The 18348-nt window shown below is 35.4% G+C and overlaps 1 protein-coding gene across 1 annotated transcript in view; it reads left to right on the top strand.

The window, feature by feature from the left end:
• Positions 1–18348, top strand: part of LOC148943117 (ubiquitin-like protein 7) — an 80874-nt gene that overhangs the window by 20911 nt on the left and 41615 nt on the right. Inside the window, exon 2 of the mRNA XM_089102091.1 lies at positions 3477–3572. Coding sequence (XP_088958217.1) covers positions 3477–3572 — 96 coding nt within the window. The remainder of the gene's footprint in view (positions 1–3476; positions 3573–18348) is intronic.

Below are 18348 nucleotides of genomic sequence, written 5' to 3'. Positions count from 1 at the left end.
TTAAGATGGGTTTCATCTGGTATAGTTGTAGTGGGACAGGAAAATTGGTGCACATTGGGACATATCCCAGTGTGTACAAGACAACATCTATCTACAAAATCAATGGTGATTTTTTTCTTCCAATTTCATCAGAATTTTCGGGTAATTTTCATCAAAAGGGTTCAAATACATCCAGGTTTTCAAAGGAGCATAGATACAATGTCTCAGAAACAAAGTAAGGTATTAAGTTTCAACTTTCAGGGAAACTAGAGGGAGAGTAAAACTAAATCAAAAGGTACAATACATATCCATATTATGAAATGGGTGCTAGTGCAATATCCCAGGGGAAAAAAGGAGTAGGCTGGAACTTTTAGAGCATATTATTGGGGATGTTGAACTAAATCAAGACACTTCTATCCAAGTTTACCATAAGGGCATCATCATAGGCAGCGCAATAGTGCTGCCTAAGTAAAGGACAATGTTGGCACAATGTATTGTTAATTTTTTTTCTAGACCAGGGAACTGAGTATCAAAGGAGTTGTTGTAGAAACTTCGAGAAGGGTTCATTTGATTGGAAATTGGAATGGCTAGCGCCATTTTTAATAGTTGAAAGTGATTGGAAGGCAACTAACACCTCTTCCACGCCCACCATTTCACGAAACACGTCCAATAAAAATTTTGAGATAGCCATTTTGTTCAGCGTAGTTGATTTCCAGATAGAAATTATGTTTTTGAGGAGGTCACTCCCCCACAGCCAGGGCAAGGGTTGCGGCAAACTGAAGTACTGACTAGTTGAGATCTTCCCTGAAAGATTTCAAGGAATTATCCATAACAGAAGCTAGATTTGCTATCATAGTCTATTCACTAAAGGGGGAGAGGGAGGGTTGACTTTGCAGACTGGACAAGATCATGAACAATAAGTGATTGCAACATCTTGCTTAATAATTTATATTTTCCACGAGACAGGTCCAGACAATCACTACAAATCCACTTCTCACAAACGTCACAGTCTATGGCTGCAAACCCCTCATCCAAATCTGTAGAACAGGCAGCACACCTATCATGGCCTATGACTGGGCTTATATATTTGTGACTTGCCTTGCTGAACACAATAAATTCAGCTCAATCAGGTAAGTGAAATTAAATAAGTCAAGGGTAGGTGCTAGGCTACTACCTAGGCAAATCAAAACTTCTTGTAAATCAATAATCCAACAAAAAATACTTCTCTGTAATAACTTCTCAGGCTGTCACTAATTTAGAAACTTGGAATTAATGCAAATGCTGTAAGGCAGGCGCTTATCTCACTGACTATACAGCATGGTATATTTTTTTATATATTTATTTAAACTTAACAACAATTTTCATATAACAATCAATATGATTCACCCAAAACCAAATGGTTGACATGGGGGGAATCAAGTAAAAAAAAAACAAATACATATAACATCTTTTCAATTCACTATAATAAGAAAGAAAGAAGAAAAAGAGAGGGAAAAAAATACTACAGGGGCAGCAACTACATACCATATCCATGCTGTGGGGTCACACTCACCAACCGACAAAGAGTTACAACTTAATTTAAATCAAATCAAATTTCCTCCAAAACAAACAAAACTAAAAATCATACTTGCTTAATAATTTTTTTTCAATTGTCCTTTAAAATCACAAAAAAAATTCTATCTTCTTCATATCATTATCCAAATTATTCCATAAATTTATACCCTTTATAATAAAATATAATTGTGGTAATTTTTCTTGTTTAGTAATTTTTCTTCCAATTTTCCTTTTAAATCACAAAAAATTTCTATCTTCTTCATATCATTATCCAAATTATTCCATAAATTTATACCCTTTATAATAAAAGAAATTTTGGACCTGGCCAACACTATAGGTGGAGTGCAATAATCATTCCTACCCCTAGTATTTTGGTTTTGTATATTACATTGGCTATAAAACCAACCATTAAAACGCCCTAGTAGCTGGTTCACATTGTACCTATACATAAACACTAATATATAAAAATGAAGGACCCTCCGCCAGCAATATCTTAAGATCCCTATAAACTTCTCAAACTGATTCTCTTTCTGATTTTCTTGATAATACTCTATAAGCTTGTTTTGAATAATTCTCACAGGATTAATATTTGAAGAAAATGTACCCAAATATACAGAAGAACAACTCAAAATATAAGAATGGATTAATGAAACAAGAAAGATTTACAAATCAAAATAGTGAATTTTACATAGGTACTATGATTTGAAAAACAGATTCTATATGAACAGGTACATAAACAAACAGCAGAACCATCTAATATTAACACATTAGGCTTATCCTCACATTCATCATTGTGTATATATCACATTCATCAGTAGCCTATGATAGGCTAACAAAAGACCCAAGAATAACTGCTGGAGCAAACTTGACAGATTGCAAACTTCAATTAACTAAATAGCTGGGAAAATCATATATCTAATATAACTTAATATTTATACAGAGCACTTGGTCACACCAAAAAACAGTGATTTTGTATTGTTTAATTTTAGCCTCTAGGCAAATACTTCATCACAATCATCTAACTATGCTAGATGACCTCTACAGACTTTTTAGGGAATATTAGATGGCCGAAAGGCAGCTTGAGCCACTAACTACTGCATTCCGTATATGCCACTCTACCCTATATATAGTCCAATGGGGGCGGGTTGGCTGGTTGTATTGTCAGGGTAATGGCTGTTTTAATGAAAAGAAGCATAAAATAAGAAATACATTGGCACTAATTTTATTTTCACTACTCTTGTCAAGTAGGGTATTTGTCCCAGTACACAGACAGTGCCTAATCTTGGAAAAATGCTCTAATAAAATGTCAGCCTATCCATCATAAACATGAACAGTAGGTTTCTAAACTTGGATTTAATGCAGACAGTTTTACATAGGTGGGAATAGGCTAGTTAGAATTGGCTGACTGCAATCTAGAGTAACCTTTTTTTAACATTTGAACTTTAAAAAAGAGTAATCTTGCTAGTCTATTTAAACACATTTATTGTGCTTCAAATGTGTGTCTTGGATTGAATGTATAGCGTCTGTCTATGATTTAGATTCTAATTTTAACAACCCATGTTTAAGATTAGGGCTAGGCAGCATTTTCTAACCTTAGGCTTTAGCTTATAGTGTATTTTCAAAATTAGTGTGTTACAAAATGACTATCAGTGCATATAAAATTATGAATTATAAAGGTAGAATTTTCAAGATAATCATATACTTATTAAGAAAATTGAAACAAATCCTATGGTGAAACAGTCCACTTTCTATATGGTACTATATAGATTTTACATTAAAAAATTCAAGTACTTTTTTAATACTTTGTCTATAGAATTGATTTTCTCATTCCCATGTACTTCACATTCTTGTCCAGCTTTTCCCTAGAACTCTGCTCCCTCTCACAAAATAATTGTTGCAATTGAGTTTGATCATTTTTATTGACAATAATTTATTTTTTTCAGTTCTTATTCACCATGGAAAGATTTTGAAGAAGGATGATGACATTAAACCAATCAAGCCTGGCTCAACAATTCACATACTCTTCAGACCAGTTAAAGGTTAGTTTTTTTTTTTTTTGAAAATATTGACTAACTCATTTGTTTAGTAGGGTAATGTCTTTTTTGGGAATTTAATATGCTGTTTTTTTTTCATGAAGCAAAAATATGTATTCTAAGAAAGTATTTTGTATTAAAATTAGTAAATGTCTGTAATTCCCAGCCAATCACTAATCTGGAAATAATCATGTGAGGCTGTATAATGGTACCTGCAGCCTGTATTTTTCTGTGGTATTTTTGTAATCAGGGCCAGTAACTTTCAAATCATCCAAAGCAGGTATAGATGGATATATAGGATCATAAACTTGTATTGCTTTCCTTCCCTTTCAGCATAATCATGCACACAATTTTTTTCTCATCATAAACTCATCAAGCTCATTGAATGCAGTATTATATAATAAACATCACACAAAAAATACATAAATAATAGATATCCCCCCCCCCCAAAAAAAAACAACAAAGATATGTATTACTCGCCTTCCTATACCACTTCAGTAGCATATTTGCAAACCTGGATGGTTGTCCTTTATCTGTTTTTTTTCTTTTTTTATGCATGATGCCTGAAGGCAAGAATTTTTCTCTTTATCCTCACAAAAGATTATGTGTGATTATTTTCTGTGTTATTAAAGAAAGCATAAATAATAGTCAAATAATAGTGCAGGTAATGATTTTGTGTTAAAGTAAGGTTATGTTTTGAAACAAACATACAAAAAATATATTTTCTAAAATCAAGGGAAGAGGACAATTTTGTCTTTTTTTAAAAAAATGCTTCAATGAAAATACCAAAAAAAGATATTTTTTAAATCTAGAAGAGGAGTGGGCACCTGGCACCCCTGTATAAAGCCTATGTGAGGATAAACGTTTTGTGTTCCTATGAAAAGTATTACTTGGAATGTTATAACTTTAAAGAAACATCTATCATATTTACATTTGGACTGAAGAATTCAGACATTTTGAACTGACCTTGCTTGGAGTTTCAGAAACTCATATCCCAGGGATAGGAAACATGAAATTAGGTGATATAGGGCCTAGAATTTATTTACTAAGACAGGAAGGATGGAGTGCATAGGCAGGGATAGGGCTATTGATGAATAAGGAAGCTGCTAAGTCTTGCTTAGGTTGCGAAGGTTTAAATAATAAAATTTAAGAACTAATTAGAAGAGAGTAGAATATTTTATTTACAACACATACATAAATAAATGTCACAAAACAGTGCACATACCTGGTGACATACTTTAGCGCTGAAAATATTGCCAACGAGAATAAACAGCCATTTTCTAACTAAATTTTCCAAGGACGAAAAAGAAAACCATAATAAACAAGATGCTTAACTTGTCGTAAGATGTTTCTTCACTAGTCTTAGAAAATGTCGCTTGTTGCTGCATTCTCGAACTGATGGTGGAATTGAGCTCCAGATTTTTGGCCCATTGTTTTGGGCTTACTGATCCACTTCTTGAAAATAATATATATTGGCATTTTTTTCCATTAAGAGCTAGTAAATTCCTTGAATACCAATCAGATACAGTTAGTAACGTATTTTTGAGGTTTGGGAAAAGAATTGATAGGTCCTGGTGAGAAGCAAAAATTACTACATCATCAGCAAACATTATAATTTTACAAAGAGGCAAAACTTCTGGCAAATAATTTATAAAAAATAGGCCCAAGGACAGAGCCCTGAGGCACTCTGTAATTAATCGGAAAAGTTTCAGAACGGAGATCACGAGATTTATCAATACATTCCAGTCGTCCCAGAAAGGTAAGATGCAAAAAATTTAACAGCCTGTGTTGAAAACCCATGAAACTTAAGTTTAGAAAGAACCAACGAATGATTTACGGTGCCAAACGCCTTGGCGACATCAAGAAAAATCGCCAGAGCGTGTTAACCTTCATCTAGTGAATCATTAATCATAGGCAGCGCAATAGCGCTGCCTAAGTAAAGAACGATGTTGGCACAATGTATTATTTATTTATTTTTTTTGTTTCCATACCCAGGCACCTCGTATTGAAGAAGTTGTCATAGAAACTTCGAAAAGGGCTCATTCGATTGGAAATTGGAGTAGCTAGTGCCTTTTTTAATAGTCAAAAGTGATTGGAGGGCAACTAGCCCCCCCTACGCCCATCATTCCCCAAACACATCTAATCAAAATTTTGAGGTAGCTATTTTGTTCAACATAGTTGATTTCCAAATAGAAAACGTGCTTTTAGGGAGGACACTCCCCCAGGTCCACCAGGGCAAGGGTTTTAAATTAGGCCCTGAGGGCATATTAGAAAGAGGTTGGCATATTTTACTATATATTGTTTGTTTCCTTTAGAGCAGGGCACTTCGTATCGAAGAAGCTGTCGTAGAAACTTTGAAAAGGGCTCATTCAATTTAAATTCAGAACTGCTTTTGTTTTTTTTAATGGACAAAAGCGATTCGAGAGCAACTAATAACTTTTCTATGCGTCACATTTTCCGAAGCACTTTCAACCTAAATTTAGAGATGGCTATTCTGTCCAGAGTAGTTGATTTCCACATAGAAACTTTGTTTTTGAGGAGGACACTTTCCCACAGCCTTCAGGGCAAGGGTTGTAAGTTATGCCCTGGGGGCATATTCAATTCAATTCAAACTTTTTATTTCCTCCGAATACGAAGAGTAAAAAAAAATAAATAAAAATAATAACCGCTAATCAACAGGCCATAAAATTATTTTAAACTATATAACAACAAATATGCAAAGGCCTTCAATCAAAATTATAAGGTTTTAATAGAAGCTGTTGTCGTAGAAACTTAAAAAAAGGCTCATTCGATTGGAAATTCAAAGGGCTAGTGCGCTTTTTAATAGTCGAAAGTGATTCGAGGGCAACTAACCCCTCCTCTCAAGCCCACCTTTTCCCCAAACCCAACCAATCAAAATTTTGAGATAGCCATTTTATTAAACGTAGTTTTAAGTTCTGTACATTAGGTCTTTGAAGATGACAACCCCCTCAGAGCCCTCAGGGCAAGGGTTGTAAGTTATGCCCTGGGGGCATATAAGTTTTTATTGAAGTATTTGTCGTAGAAACTAAAAAAAGGGCTCATTCGATCAGAAATTCAAAGCTCTAGTGCCCTATTTAATAGTCGTAAGTGATATTAGTGCAACTAACCCCCCTCTCACGCCCACCTTTTCCCCAAACACATCCAATAAAAATTACTAGATAGCCATTTTGATCAGCGTTGTTGATTTCCAGATAGGAATTATGTGTTTGAGGAGGACACTCCCCCACAGCCCTCAGGGCAAGGGTTGTAAGTTATGCCCTGGGGGCTTATAAGGTTTTTATAGAACGCGTTGTCGTAGAAAATTCAAAAAGGGCTCGCTTGATTGGAAATTGAAATGGGCAGTGCCCTTTTTAATAGTCGAAAGTTATTGGTAGGCAACTAACACCCCTTCCACGGCCACGATTTCTCCAAACATGTCCAATTAAAATTTTGAGATAGCCATTTTTTTCCACGCAGATTAAAGTTCAGGAAATTATACCTTTGAGCAGGACACTCCCCCCACAGTCTTAAGGGCAAGGGTTATAAGCTATGCCCTGGGGGTATATACGTTTTTATTGAAATCTTTATCGTAGAAACTTGAAAAAGGACTCATTCAATTGCAAATTCAAAGGTCTAGTGCCCATGTTAATAGTCGACAGTAATTTGATGGCAACTAACCCCCCTCTCACGCCCACCTTTTCCCCAAACACCTCCAATGAAAATTTTTCGATGTCCATTTTGTTCAACGTAGTTGAAAGTTTTGGAAATTATGTCTTTAAGGATGACCACCCATCCCCCCCCCCCACAACCCAGGCAAGGGTTTTAAGTTATGCCCTGGGAACATGTAAGGTTTTTCTTGAAAGCAATTTTGTAAAAACATCAAAAAGGACACATTCAATTGAAAACTGAAAAGGCTAGTGCCCTTTTAATAGTCGAGTGTGATTGAAGGGAAACTAACCCTCTTTCACGGCCACCATTTCTCCAAACACATCCAATCAAAATTTTGAGATATCTATTTTGTTCAGCGTAGTCGAAAGTTCTGAAAATTAGGTCTTTTAGGATGATAACCCTCTCAGAGTGCAAGGGTTGTAAGTTGTGCACTGGGGGCATATAAGGTTTACATAGAAAGTTGTTGTAAAAATTTCTACATTTGTTTGGCAATTGAAATTGCCCTTTTTAATAGGTGAAAGTGAGTGGAGAGTAATTGACCCCCCTCTCACGCTTACCTTTTCCCCAAACACATCCAATCCAAATTTTTATATAACCATTTTGTTCAACGTAGTTGAAAGTTTTGGAAATTCAAAACTTTGAAAGAATGATTGGAAATCAGCCCTCAGGGCAAGGGTTTTAAGTTATGCCCTGGGGGCATATAAGGTGTTTATTGAAAGCGTTTTCGTAGAAACTTCAAAAGGGCTCATTCAATTGGAAATTGAAAAGACCAGTGCCCTTTTTAATAGTTGAAAGTGATTAGATATCAACTAATGCTCATCTCACGCCCACCATTTCCCCAAACACATCCAATCAAAATTTTGAGATATCCATTTTGTTCAACGTAGTTGAAAGTTCTTGGAATTATGTCTTTTAGGATGATAGACCCCTCAGAGTCCTCAGTGCAAGGGTTGTAAGTTAAGCCCTGAGGGCATATTAGGTTTATATAGAAAGCTCTTGTAGAAATTCCAAAAAGAGCTCATTTGATTGGAAATTGAAATTGCCCTTCTTAATAGTCAAAAGTGAGTGGAAAGTAATTAACACCCCTCTCACGCTCACCATTTTCCAAAGCATATTCAAACAAAGTTTAAAGATATTTATTTTGTTTAATGTAGTTGAAATTTCTGGAAGTTATGTATTTAAGAATGACAAACCCCCCAGAGCCCCACGGGCAAAGGTTGTAAGTTCTGCCCTGGGGGCATATAAGGTTTTTGTGGAGATACATGTCGTAAAACTTCAAAAGGGGCTCATTCAATTGTAAATTGAGAGGGCTAGTGCCGTTTTTAATAGTCGAAAGTGATTTGAGGGCAACTAACCCCCCTCTCACGCCCACCATTTCCCCAAACAAATCTAATCAAAATTTTCAGAGAGCCATTTTATTCAACGTAGTTGAAAGTTTTGGAAATTAGCTTTTTAAGGATGAAAACCCTTCCCCCCACAATCCTCAGGGCAAGGGTTGTAAGTTATGCCCTGGGAGCATGTAATGTTTTTATAGAAACCGGTTTTGTAAAAACATCAAAAAGGGCTCATTCAATTGAAAATTGAAAGGGCTCGAAAGTGATTGAAGGGCAACTAACCCCCCTCTCACGCCCACCATTTCCCCAAACGCATCCAATCAAAATTTTTAGATATCCATTTTGTTCACGTAGTCGAAAGTTCTAGAAATTAGGTCTTTTAGGATGATTGGAAATTGAAATTGCCCTCTTTAATAGTCGAAAGTGAGTGGAGAGTAATTAACCACCTTCTCACGCCCACCATTTCCCCAAAAACATTCAATCAAAGTTTAAAGATAGCCATTTTGTTCAAAGTAGTTGAAACTTCTGGATATTATGTATTTAAGGATGACAAACCCCCCAGAACCCACAGGGCAAAGGTTGTAAGTTCTGCCCTGGGGGCATATAAGGTTTTTATAGATATAGTTGTCGTAAAACTCCAAAAGGGGCTCGTTCAGTTGGAAATTGAGAGTACAAGAGCCCTTCGTAGTAGTTGAAAATGATTAAAGTCTAACTAACCCTCCTCTCAAGCCCCCCATTCCCCCAAACACATCAAATCAAAATTTTCGGATAACCATCTTGTCTAACTTTGTTGAAAGGTCTGGCAATTAGGTCTTTGAGAATGACACCCCCGCAGCCCTCAGGGCAAGGGTTGTAAGTTATGGCCTGGGGCATATAAGATTTTTATTGAAAGTTTTGTCGTAGAAACTTCAAAAGGGCTCATTTGATTGGAAATTGAAAGTGATTGGAGAGCGACTACCGCCCCTCTTACGCCCACCATTTCCCCAAACACATCCAATGAAAATTTTGAAATAGCCATTTTGTTTAACGTAGTTGAAAGTTCTGGAAGTTCGGTCTTAGAGGATGACAACCACCCTAACAGACCTTAGGGTAAGGGTTGTAATTTATGCCCTGGGGGCATACAAGGTGTTGTATTTTTGTTTTTGTTGTTTTTAGTGCTATAGTTCGTCGTGCCGAAGGAGTGGTTGTGTTAATTTCGGAAAGAGCTTAATTGTCAACAAACAGGAGCTACTACTAACCTTTTGCTATGTCAAAATTTATTGAATGAAAACAAATCCCCCTTTTCTGCTCCTCCTCCCATGTGCTCCTCATGTTTTAAAACTAAATGTTGTCTTTAGATTAAAACAAAATGCACTGTGTTAATACTAATTCCCATTAAGGCATCTCAGCAGTATCCCAAGAACGACTGAGGGTATTATGTTCAGACTTTCGGGGCTACTTCTGCTCTTAAAATTTAACCAAATCAAAATAGCGTAAGTGTATCCTAGCTATCAAAGAAAGTGATTGGAGGGCAACTAGTCCCCCTTCCACGCCTACCCTCCCGTTTGCCCATTATGTTTAAAAAATATATGTTGCCTTTAGATTAAATCAAAATGCACTGTGTTAATGCTGATTCCCATTAAGGCATCTCAGCGGTATCCCAAGAACGACTGAGGGTATTATGTTCTACAAATAGTAGAAACACTACTATTTGTGTCCAGATTTTTAAAAGGGTGTATGTTATTAAAAATTGCTGAAAATGTTTCTCCAGCATACACATAGCAGGCCATACTATAAAGTCTTAAAAAAAAGAAAAGATTTAAAGCATTATTTTCTTTTTCCCTGAAAAGACTATGTCCATAACAAATGAACAGAAATAAATTAAAAAAAAACTTTCCAAAAAATAAGTTTTTCAAAGAAAAGTAAAGAACTCCATTAAACAAAATATGAGCAAAAATAAAATCAAATAATCTACCAAGCGTGAAAATACCACAAATCAGCATCAATAAATAAATCAAACCCAAAACGAACAGAAATTACTATAAATAACCGAGTCAAACTCAAAACGAGCAGAAATTAACATAAGTTGGGCACAAAACCCCTATGCTTTCCCAAGGCCAGAAAAAAATTGCACTTTACTGAAACAAATTACAAATGAATGTGCATTGTCAGTTTAATATACATATACTGATATTTAGTAATGAAAATGTTAATATTATATGATTTATTAAAGTTATAAAAGTAAAAACATTTATATTTTTTTCAGTAAACTGCAAATTTTGTTCTGACCTTGGGAAGGCATAGGGGTTTTGAGCCCAACTTATGTTAATTTCGTTAGTTTTGAGTTTGACTCGGTTATGAGGAGCGGGGCGTTGAGGTGGGGACAGTCCCTTTCGTATACGGAAGAATTTCTGTTCGTTTTAAGTTTTAATATCGCTCCTTACTTTCAGTTAATAAAACTTGTTTTTTTAATTTAATTTCTGAACCCTTCTGAATTAATGCAGGTTTTGATTTGGGCTCACCGTTCGTGAATAATTAAAACGAAATTTGCATATTAATATTACCTTCTTTTGGCTAAATGGCTTTCTCAAAATTTTGATCGGACGATTTTGAGATAAAAAGGGCTGGGGAAGGGGGCCTAGTTGCCCTCCAAGTTTTTTGGTTACTTAAAATGGGCACTAGAACTTTTAATGTTATTTACGAACGTTTTTATTAGCAATAAATATATGTAACTTACGAATTAACTTACGTAACGAACTTCTATTTTCATATAATTTTATTATGTATATGAGGGGGTTCGCCCCATCGTCCATACCTCGCTCTTTACGCTAAATTTTGAATTTTGTTTCAATTCTTTAAGAATGATTCCTGAATCACAAAGGCCGTTTAATTGGAATAAATAGCTCTTTTGAAATTACTAAAAATACTTTAGCGTAAAGAGTTAAGCATTGAGGATGGGACGAACCCCCTCATACACGTAATAATTTCAGTTCATTTTAAGTTTTAATGTTGCTCCTTACTTTCAGTTGAAAAAACTTGTTTTTTTAACTTAATTTCTGATTGTTTTTTAAATAATGCTGGAAAATCCAGTGCTCCCTTCATGGAAATTCTCTTCTCCCTTGAAAAATTCCTCCATTGACATATCCTCCCACGTAACAAAATTCAGTTTTTTAGAGTTTTGGTTACTATTGAGCCGGATCACTCCTTACTTAGCCTACAGTTCGGACCACGAACTGTTTGATTTACTACTCCTGTGTTTGTTGTGGAGTAGCAATTGTATATACCTATTGTTTTTTTTTTTTTTTTATTCTTCTTGTTTTGAATTTTTCTTCTTAATTGTTATGTTTTAAATTATTTCGGCATGTTTCGCAATACATTTGGAAATGCAATCTATGTCCTCTTTGGTCTTTTTGAGCTACATTCACATTTGTGATCTGAAGCAAAGGTTATATCACAATGCCTTTGCAAATGTAGTGGAAGTCTTCCTTTATTGTGTGTATGTCCCACTTTGTTAAATTTGTGATCTGAGACCAATGCTATATCCCCAGACTTTTGGAAAAGTAGTCTATCTCCTGCTTTATCTCTAAGTTTGTGCTAAAATTAAATCTGTGGTGTGAGGCGAATGACATCGCAATACCTTTAGAAATGTGTCATGATTTTCCTTAAATATATGCTGTAAATGGACATGATGTGAAGCAAATGATATATCATAATACCTTTGGAAATGTAGCGCAAGTCTTGCTTTATTGTGTGTATTTCCTGCTTGGTTAAATTTGTGATCTGAGGCATATGTTATATTGCAACACCTTCAGAAAGGTGGCCTATACCCTGATTTCTCTTTAAGTTAGTGCTATAATTAAATTTTTGATTAAAGGCAAATGATATATCACCATATCTTTGGAAATGTAGTCTATTTCCTGCTTCTTCTTTAAATTTCTGCTAAAATTAGATATGTGGTCTGAGGTTAATGATGGGCACTTGAACTTTTAATGTTATTTACGAACGTTTTTATTAGCAATAAATTTCTGCTAAAATTAGATATGTGGTCTGAGGTTAATGATGGGCACTAGAACTTTTAATGTTATTTATGGGCACATCATTATACCATCGTATAATGATGGGCACTTCGTATCGAAGAAGCTGTCGTAGAAACTTTGAAAAGGGCTTTAGAAGTGTAGTGTATTCCCTGTTTTTTTCCTTAAGTATATGCTATAATAAAATTTGTGAGCACATATATCATAATATCTTTGGAAATGTAGCAGAAGTCCTGCTTTATTTTGCGTATGTCCTGCTTGGTTAAATTTGTGATCTGAGGCATATGTTATATTGCAACACCTTGAGAAAGGTGGTCTTTACCCTGGTTTCTCTTTAAGTTTTGAGATATTTTGAGATAGCCATTTTGTTCAGCGTAGTCGATTTCCAGATAGAATATATGTTTTTGAGGAGGAAATTCCCCCACAACCCTCGGGGCAAGGGTTTTAAGTTATGCCCTGAGGGCATATAAGAACGATGTTGGCACAATGTATTATTTATTATTTTTTTCCTTTAGAGCTGGGCACTTCTTATTGAAGAAGCTGTCGTAGAAACTTTGAAAAGGGCTCATTCAATTGTAAATTGGAGTGGATTGTGCCCTTTTTAATGGTCAAAAGTGATTGGAAGGCAACTAACACCCCTTCCATGCCCACCATTTTCCGAAACACATTCAATCAAAATTTTTAGATGCCCATTTTTTTCAGAGAAGATGATTTCCATATAGAAATTATATTTTTGAAGAGGGCACTTCTCTACAGCCTTCGGGGCAAGGGTTTTAAGTTATGCCCTGAGGGCATATAAGAACGATGTTGGCACAATATATCATTTATTATTTTTTTCCTTTAGAGCAGGGGACTTAGTATCGAAAAAGTTGTCGTAGAAACTTCGAAAAGGGCTCATTCAATTGAATATCGGAGGGGCTTGTGCCCTTTTCAAAAGTCAAAAGTTATTGTAAGGCGACTAACACCCCAAGTCCACCATTTGCCGAAACATATCTTATCAAAATTTTGAGATAGCCATTTTGTTCAGCGTAGTTGATTTCCAGATAGAAACTATGTTTTTGAGGAGGACACTCCCCCACAGCCTTCAGGGCAAGGGTTGTAAGTTATGCCCTGCAGGCATATAAGGTTTTAATAGAAGCTGTTGTCGTAGAAACTTAAAAAAAGGCTCATTCGATTGGAAATTCAAAGGGCTAGTGCCCTTTTTAATAGTCGAAAGTGATTGGAGGGCACCTAACCCCCCTCTCAAGCCCACCTTTTCCCCACACACATCCAATAAAAATTTTGAGATAGTCATTTTATTCAAAGTAATTTTAAGTTCTGTAAATTAAGTCTTTGAGGATGACAACCCCCTCATAGCCCCCAGGGCAAAGGTTGTAAGCTATGCCCTGGGGGCATATAAGTTTTTATTGAAGTATTTGTCGTAGAAACTTGAAAAAGGGCTCATTCGATCAGAAATTCAAAGCTCTAGTGTCCTTTTTAATAGTCGTAAGTGATTTTAGTGCAACTAACCCCCCTCTCTCGCCCACCTTTTCCCCAAACACATCCAATAAAAATTACTAGATAGCCATTTTGATCAGCGTTGTTGATTTCCAGATAGGAATTATGTGTTTGAGGAGGACACTCCCCCACAGCCCTCAGGGCAAGGGTTGTAAGTTATGCCCTGGGGGCTTATAAGGTTTTTATAGAACGCGTTGTCGTAGAAACTTCAAACAGGGCTCGCTCGATTGGAAATCGAAATGGGCAGTGCCCTTTTTAATAGTCGAAAGTTATTGGTAGGCAACTAACACCCCTTCCACGGCCACGATTTCTCCAAACATATCCAATTAAAATTTTGAGATAGCCATTTTGTTCCAAGCAGATTAAAATGCAGGAAATTATACCTTTTAGCAGGACCCTCCCCCCCCACCCCAGTCTTCAGGGCAAGAGTTATAAGCTATGCCCTGGGGGTATATAAGGTTTTTATTGAAGGCATTGTCGTAGAAACTTCAAAAACGGCTCATTTGATTGGAAATTTAAAGGTCTATTGCCCTTTTCATTAGTCTAACATGATTTGAGCGCAACTGACCACCTTCTCAACGCCCACCTTTTCCCTAATCACATCCAATCAGAATTTTTAGATAGCCATTTTATTCAATGTAGTTGAAAGTTTTGGAAATTAGGTCTTTAATGATGATAACCCCCCCCCCCCCACAACCCTCAGGGCAAGGGTTGTAAGTTATGCCCTGGGAGCATGTAAGGTTTTTATAGAAATTGGTTTTGCAAAAACATCAAAAAGGGTTCATTCTATTGAAAATTGAAAGGGCTCGAAAGTGATTGAAGGGCAACTAGCTCCCATCTCTCGCCCACCATTTCCCCAAACGCATCCAATCAAAATTTTGAGATATCTGTTTTGTTTAACGTAGTCGAAAGTTCTGGAAATTAGGTCTTTTAGGATGATTGGAAATTGAAATTGCCCTTTTTAATTATCGAAAGTGAGTGGAGAGTAATTAACCACCTTCTCACGCCCACCATTTCCCCAAAAACATTCAATCAAAGTTTAGAGATAGCCATTTTGTTCAACGTAGTTGAAACTTCTGGAAATTATGTATTTAAGGATGAAAAACCCCCCAGAGCCCCCAGGGCAAAGGTTGTAAGTTATGCCCTGGGGGCATATAAGGTTTTTATAGATAGAGATGTCGTAAAACTTCAAAAGGGGCTCATTCAATTGTAAATTGAGAGGGCTAGTGCCGTTTTTAATAGTCGAAAGTGATTTTATGGCAACTAACCCCCCTCTCACGCCCACCATTTCCCCAAACAAATCTAATCAAAAATTTCAGAGAGCCATTTTATTCAACGTAGTTGAAAGTTTTGGAAATTAGCTTTTTAAGGATGAAAACCCTTCCCCCCACAATCCTCAGGGCAAGGGTTGTAAGTTGTGCCCTGGGAGTATTATGTTCAAATAAGTTTTTATGTTCAAACTTTCGGGGCTACTTCTGCTCTTAAAATTTAACCAAATCAAAATAGCGTAAGTGTATCCTAGCTATCAAAGAAAGTAAACAGATTTTTTTGCGAATGGTATGAAGTTTTCCAGTTCAGGTCAATTAGTGTTTCTACAAATAGTAGAAACACTACTATTTGTGTCCAGATTTTTAAAAGGGTTTATGTTATTAAAAATTGCTGAAAATTTTTCTCCAGCATACACATAGCAGGCCAAGTATAAAGTCTTAAAAAAAAGAAAAGATTTAAAGCATTATTTTCTTTTTCCCTGAAAAGACTATGTCCATAACAAATGAACAGAAATTAATTAAAAAAAAACTTTCCAAAAAATAAGTTTTTCAAAGAAAAGTAAAGAACTCCATTAAACAAAATATGAGCAAAATAAAATCAAATAATCTACCAAGCGTGAAACTACCACAAATCAGCATCGATAAATAAATGATACCCAAAACGAACAGAAATTACTATAAATAACCGAGTCAAACTCAAAACGAGCAGAAATTAACATAAGTTGGGCACAAAACCCCTATGCCTTCCCAAGGCCAGAACAAAATTTGCACTTTACTGAAAAAATTACAAATGAAAGTGCATTGTCAGTTTAATATAAATATACTTATATTTATTAAACAAAATTTTAATATTATTTGTTTTTTTAAAGTTATAAAATTAAAAAATTTTATATTTTTTTCAGAAACGTGCAATTTTTGTTCTGGCCTTGGGAAGGCATAGGGGTTTTGAGCCCAACTTATGTTAATTTCGCTAGTTTGGAGTTTGACTCGGTTATGAGGAGCGGGGCGTTGAGGTGGGGACAGTCCCTTTCGTATACGGAAGAATTTCTGTTCGTTTTAAGTTTAATATCGCTCCTTACTTTCAGTTAAAAAAACTTGTCTTTTTAATTTAATTTCTGAACCCTTCTGAATTAATGCAGGTTTTGATTTGGGCTCACCGTTCGTGAATAATTAAAACGAAATTTGCATATTAATATTACCTTCTTTTGGCTAAATGGCTTTCTCAAAATTTTGATCCGACGATTTTGAGAAAAAAAGGAGCGGGAGAGGGGGCCTAGTTGCCTTCTAATTTTTTTTGGTTGCTTAAAAAGGGCACTAGAACTTTTAATGTTATTTACGAACGTTTTTATTAGCAATAAATATATGTAACTTACGAATTAACTTACGTAACGAACTTCTATTTTCATATAATTTTATTATGTATATGAGGGAGTTCGCCCCATCGTCAATACCTCACTCTTTACGCTAAAGTTTGAATTTTGTTTCAATTCTTTAAGAATGATGCCTGAATCACAAAGGCCGTTTAATTGGAATAAATAGCTCTTTTGAAATTACTAAAAATACTTTAGCGTAAAGAGTTAAGCATTGAGGATGGGACGAACTCCCTCATACACGTAATAATTTCAGTTCATTTTAAGTTTTGATGTTGCTCCTTACTTTTAGTTGAAAATTTATTGTTTTTTAACTTAATTTCTGATTGTTTTTTAAATAATGCTGGGAAATCCAGCGCCCTCTTCGTGGAAATTCTCTTCCCCCTTGAAAAATTCCTCCATGGAAATATCCTCCCACGTAACAAAATTCAGTTTTTTAGAGTTTTGGTTACTATTGAGCCGGATCACTCCTTACTTAGCCTACAGTTCGGACCACGAACTGTTTGATTTACTACTCCTGTGTTTGTTGGGGAGTAGCAATTGTATATAGGTATTGTTTTTATTTTTTATTTTTATTCTTCTCGTTTTGAATTTTTCTTCTTAATTGTTATGTTTTAAATTATTTCGGCATGTTTCGCAATACATTTGGAAATGCAATCTATGTCCTCTTTGGTCTTTTTGAGCTACATTCACATTTGTGATCTGAAGCAAAGGTTATATCACAATGCCTTTGCAAATGTAGTGGAAGTCTTCCTTTATTGTGTGTATGTCCCACTTTGTTAAATTTGTGATCTGAGACCAATGCTATATCCCCAGACTTTTGGAAAAGTAGTCTATTTCCTGCTTTATCTCTAAGTTTGTGCTAAAATTAAATCTGTGGTGTGAGGCGAAAGACATCACATTACCTTTAGAAATGTGTCATGATTTTCCTTAAATATATGCTGTAAATGAACTTATGATGTGAAGCAAATGATATATCATAATACCTTTGGAAATGTAGCGCAAGTCCTACTTTATTGTGTGTATATCCTGCTTGGTTAAATTTGTGATCTGAGGCATATGTTATATTGCAACACCTTCAGAAAGGTGGTCTATACCCTGGTTTCTCTTTAAGTTAGTGCTATAATTAAATTTGTGATTGAAAGCAAATGATATATCACCATATCTTTGGAAATGTAGTCTATTTCCTGCTTCTTCTTTAAATTTCTGCTAAAATTAGATATGTGGTCTGAGGTTAATGATACATCACAATGCCTTTAGAAGTGTAGTGTATTCCCTGTTTTTTTCCTTAAGTATATGCTATAATAAGATTTGTGAGCAAATAATATATCATAATACCTTTTGAAATGTAGCAGAAGTCCTGCTTTATTTTGCGTATGCCCTGCTTGGTTAAATTTATGATCCGAGGCATATGTTATATCGCAACACCTTCAGAAAGGTAGTCTATACCCTGTTTTCTCTTTAAGTTTGTGCTATAATTAAATTTGGGATTGAAGGCAAATGATATATCACCATATCTTTGAAAACGCAGCTTATTTCCTGCTTTATCTTCAAATTTGTGCTAAAATTAAATCCGTGGTCTGAGGTTAATGATGCATCGCAATGCCTTTAGAAGTGTAGTCTATTTCCTG

Source organism: Artemia sp. Qi Xiang Cuo, chromosome 16 (assembly GCF_049724085.1).
Source record: "Artemia sp. Qi Xiang Cuo chromosome 16, ASM4972408v1, whole genome shotgun sequence".
Taxonomy (NCBI): domain Eukaryota; kingdom Metazoa; phylum Arthropoda; class Branchiopoda; order Anostraca; family Artemiidae; genus Artemia; species Artemia sp. Qi Xiang Cuo.
The sequence above is the reverse complement of the archived record's forward strand: the minus strand, read 5'-3'. Positions and strand labels throughout refer to the sequence as shown.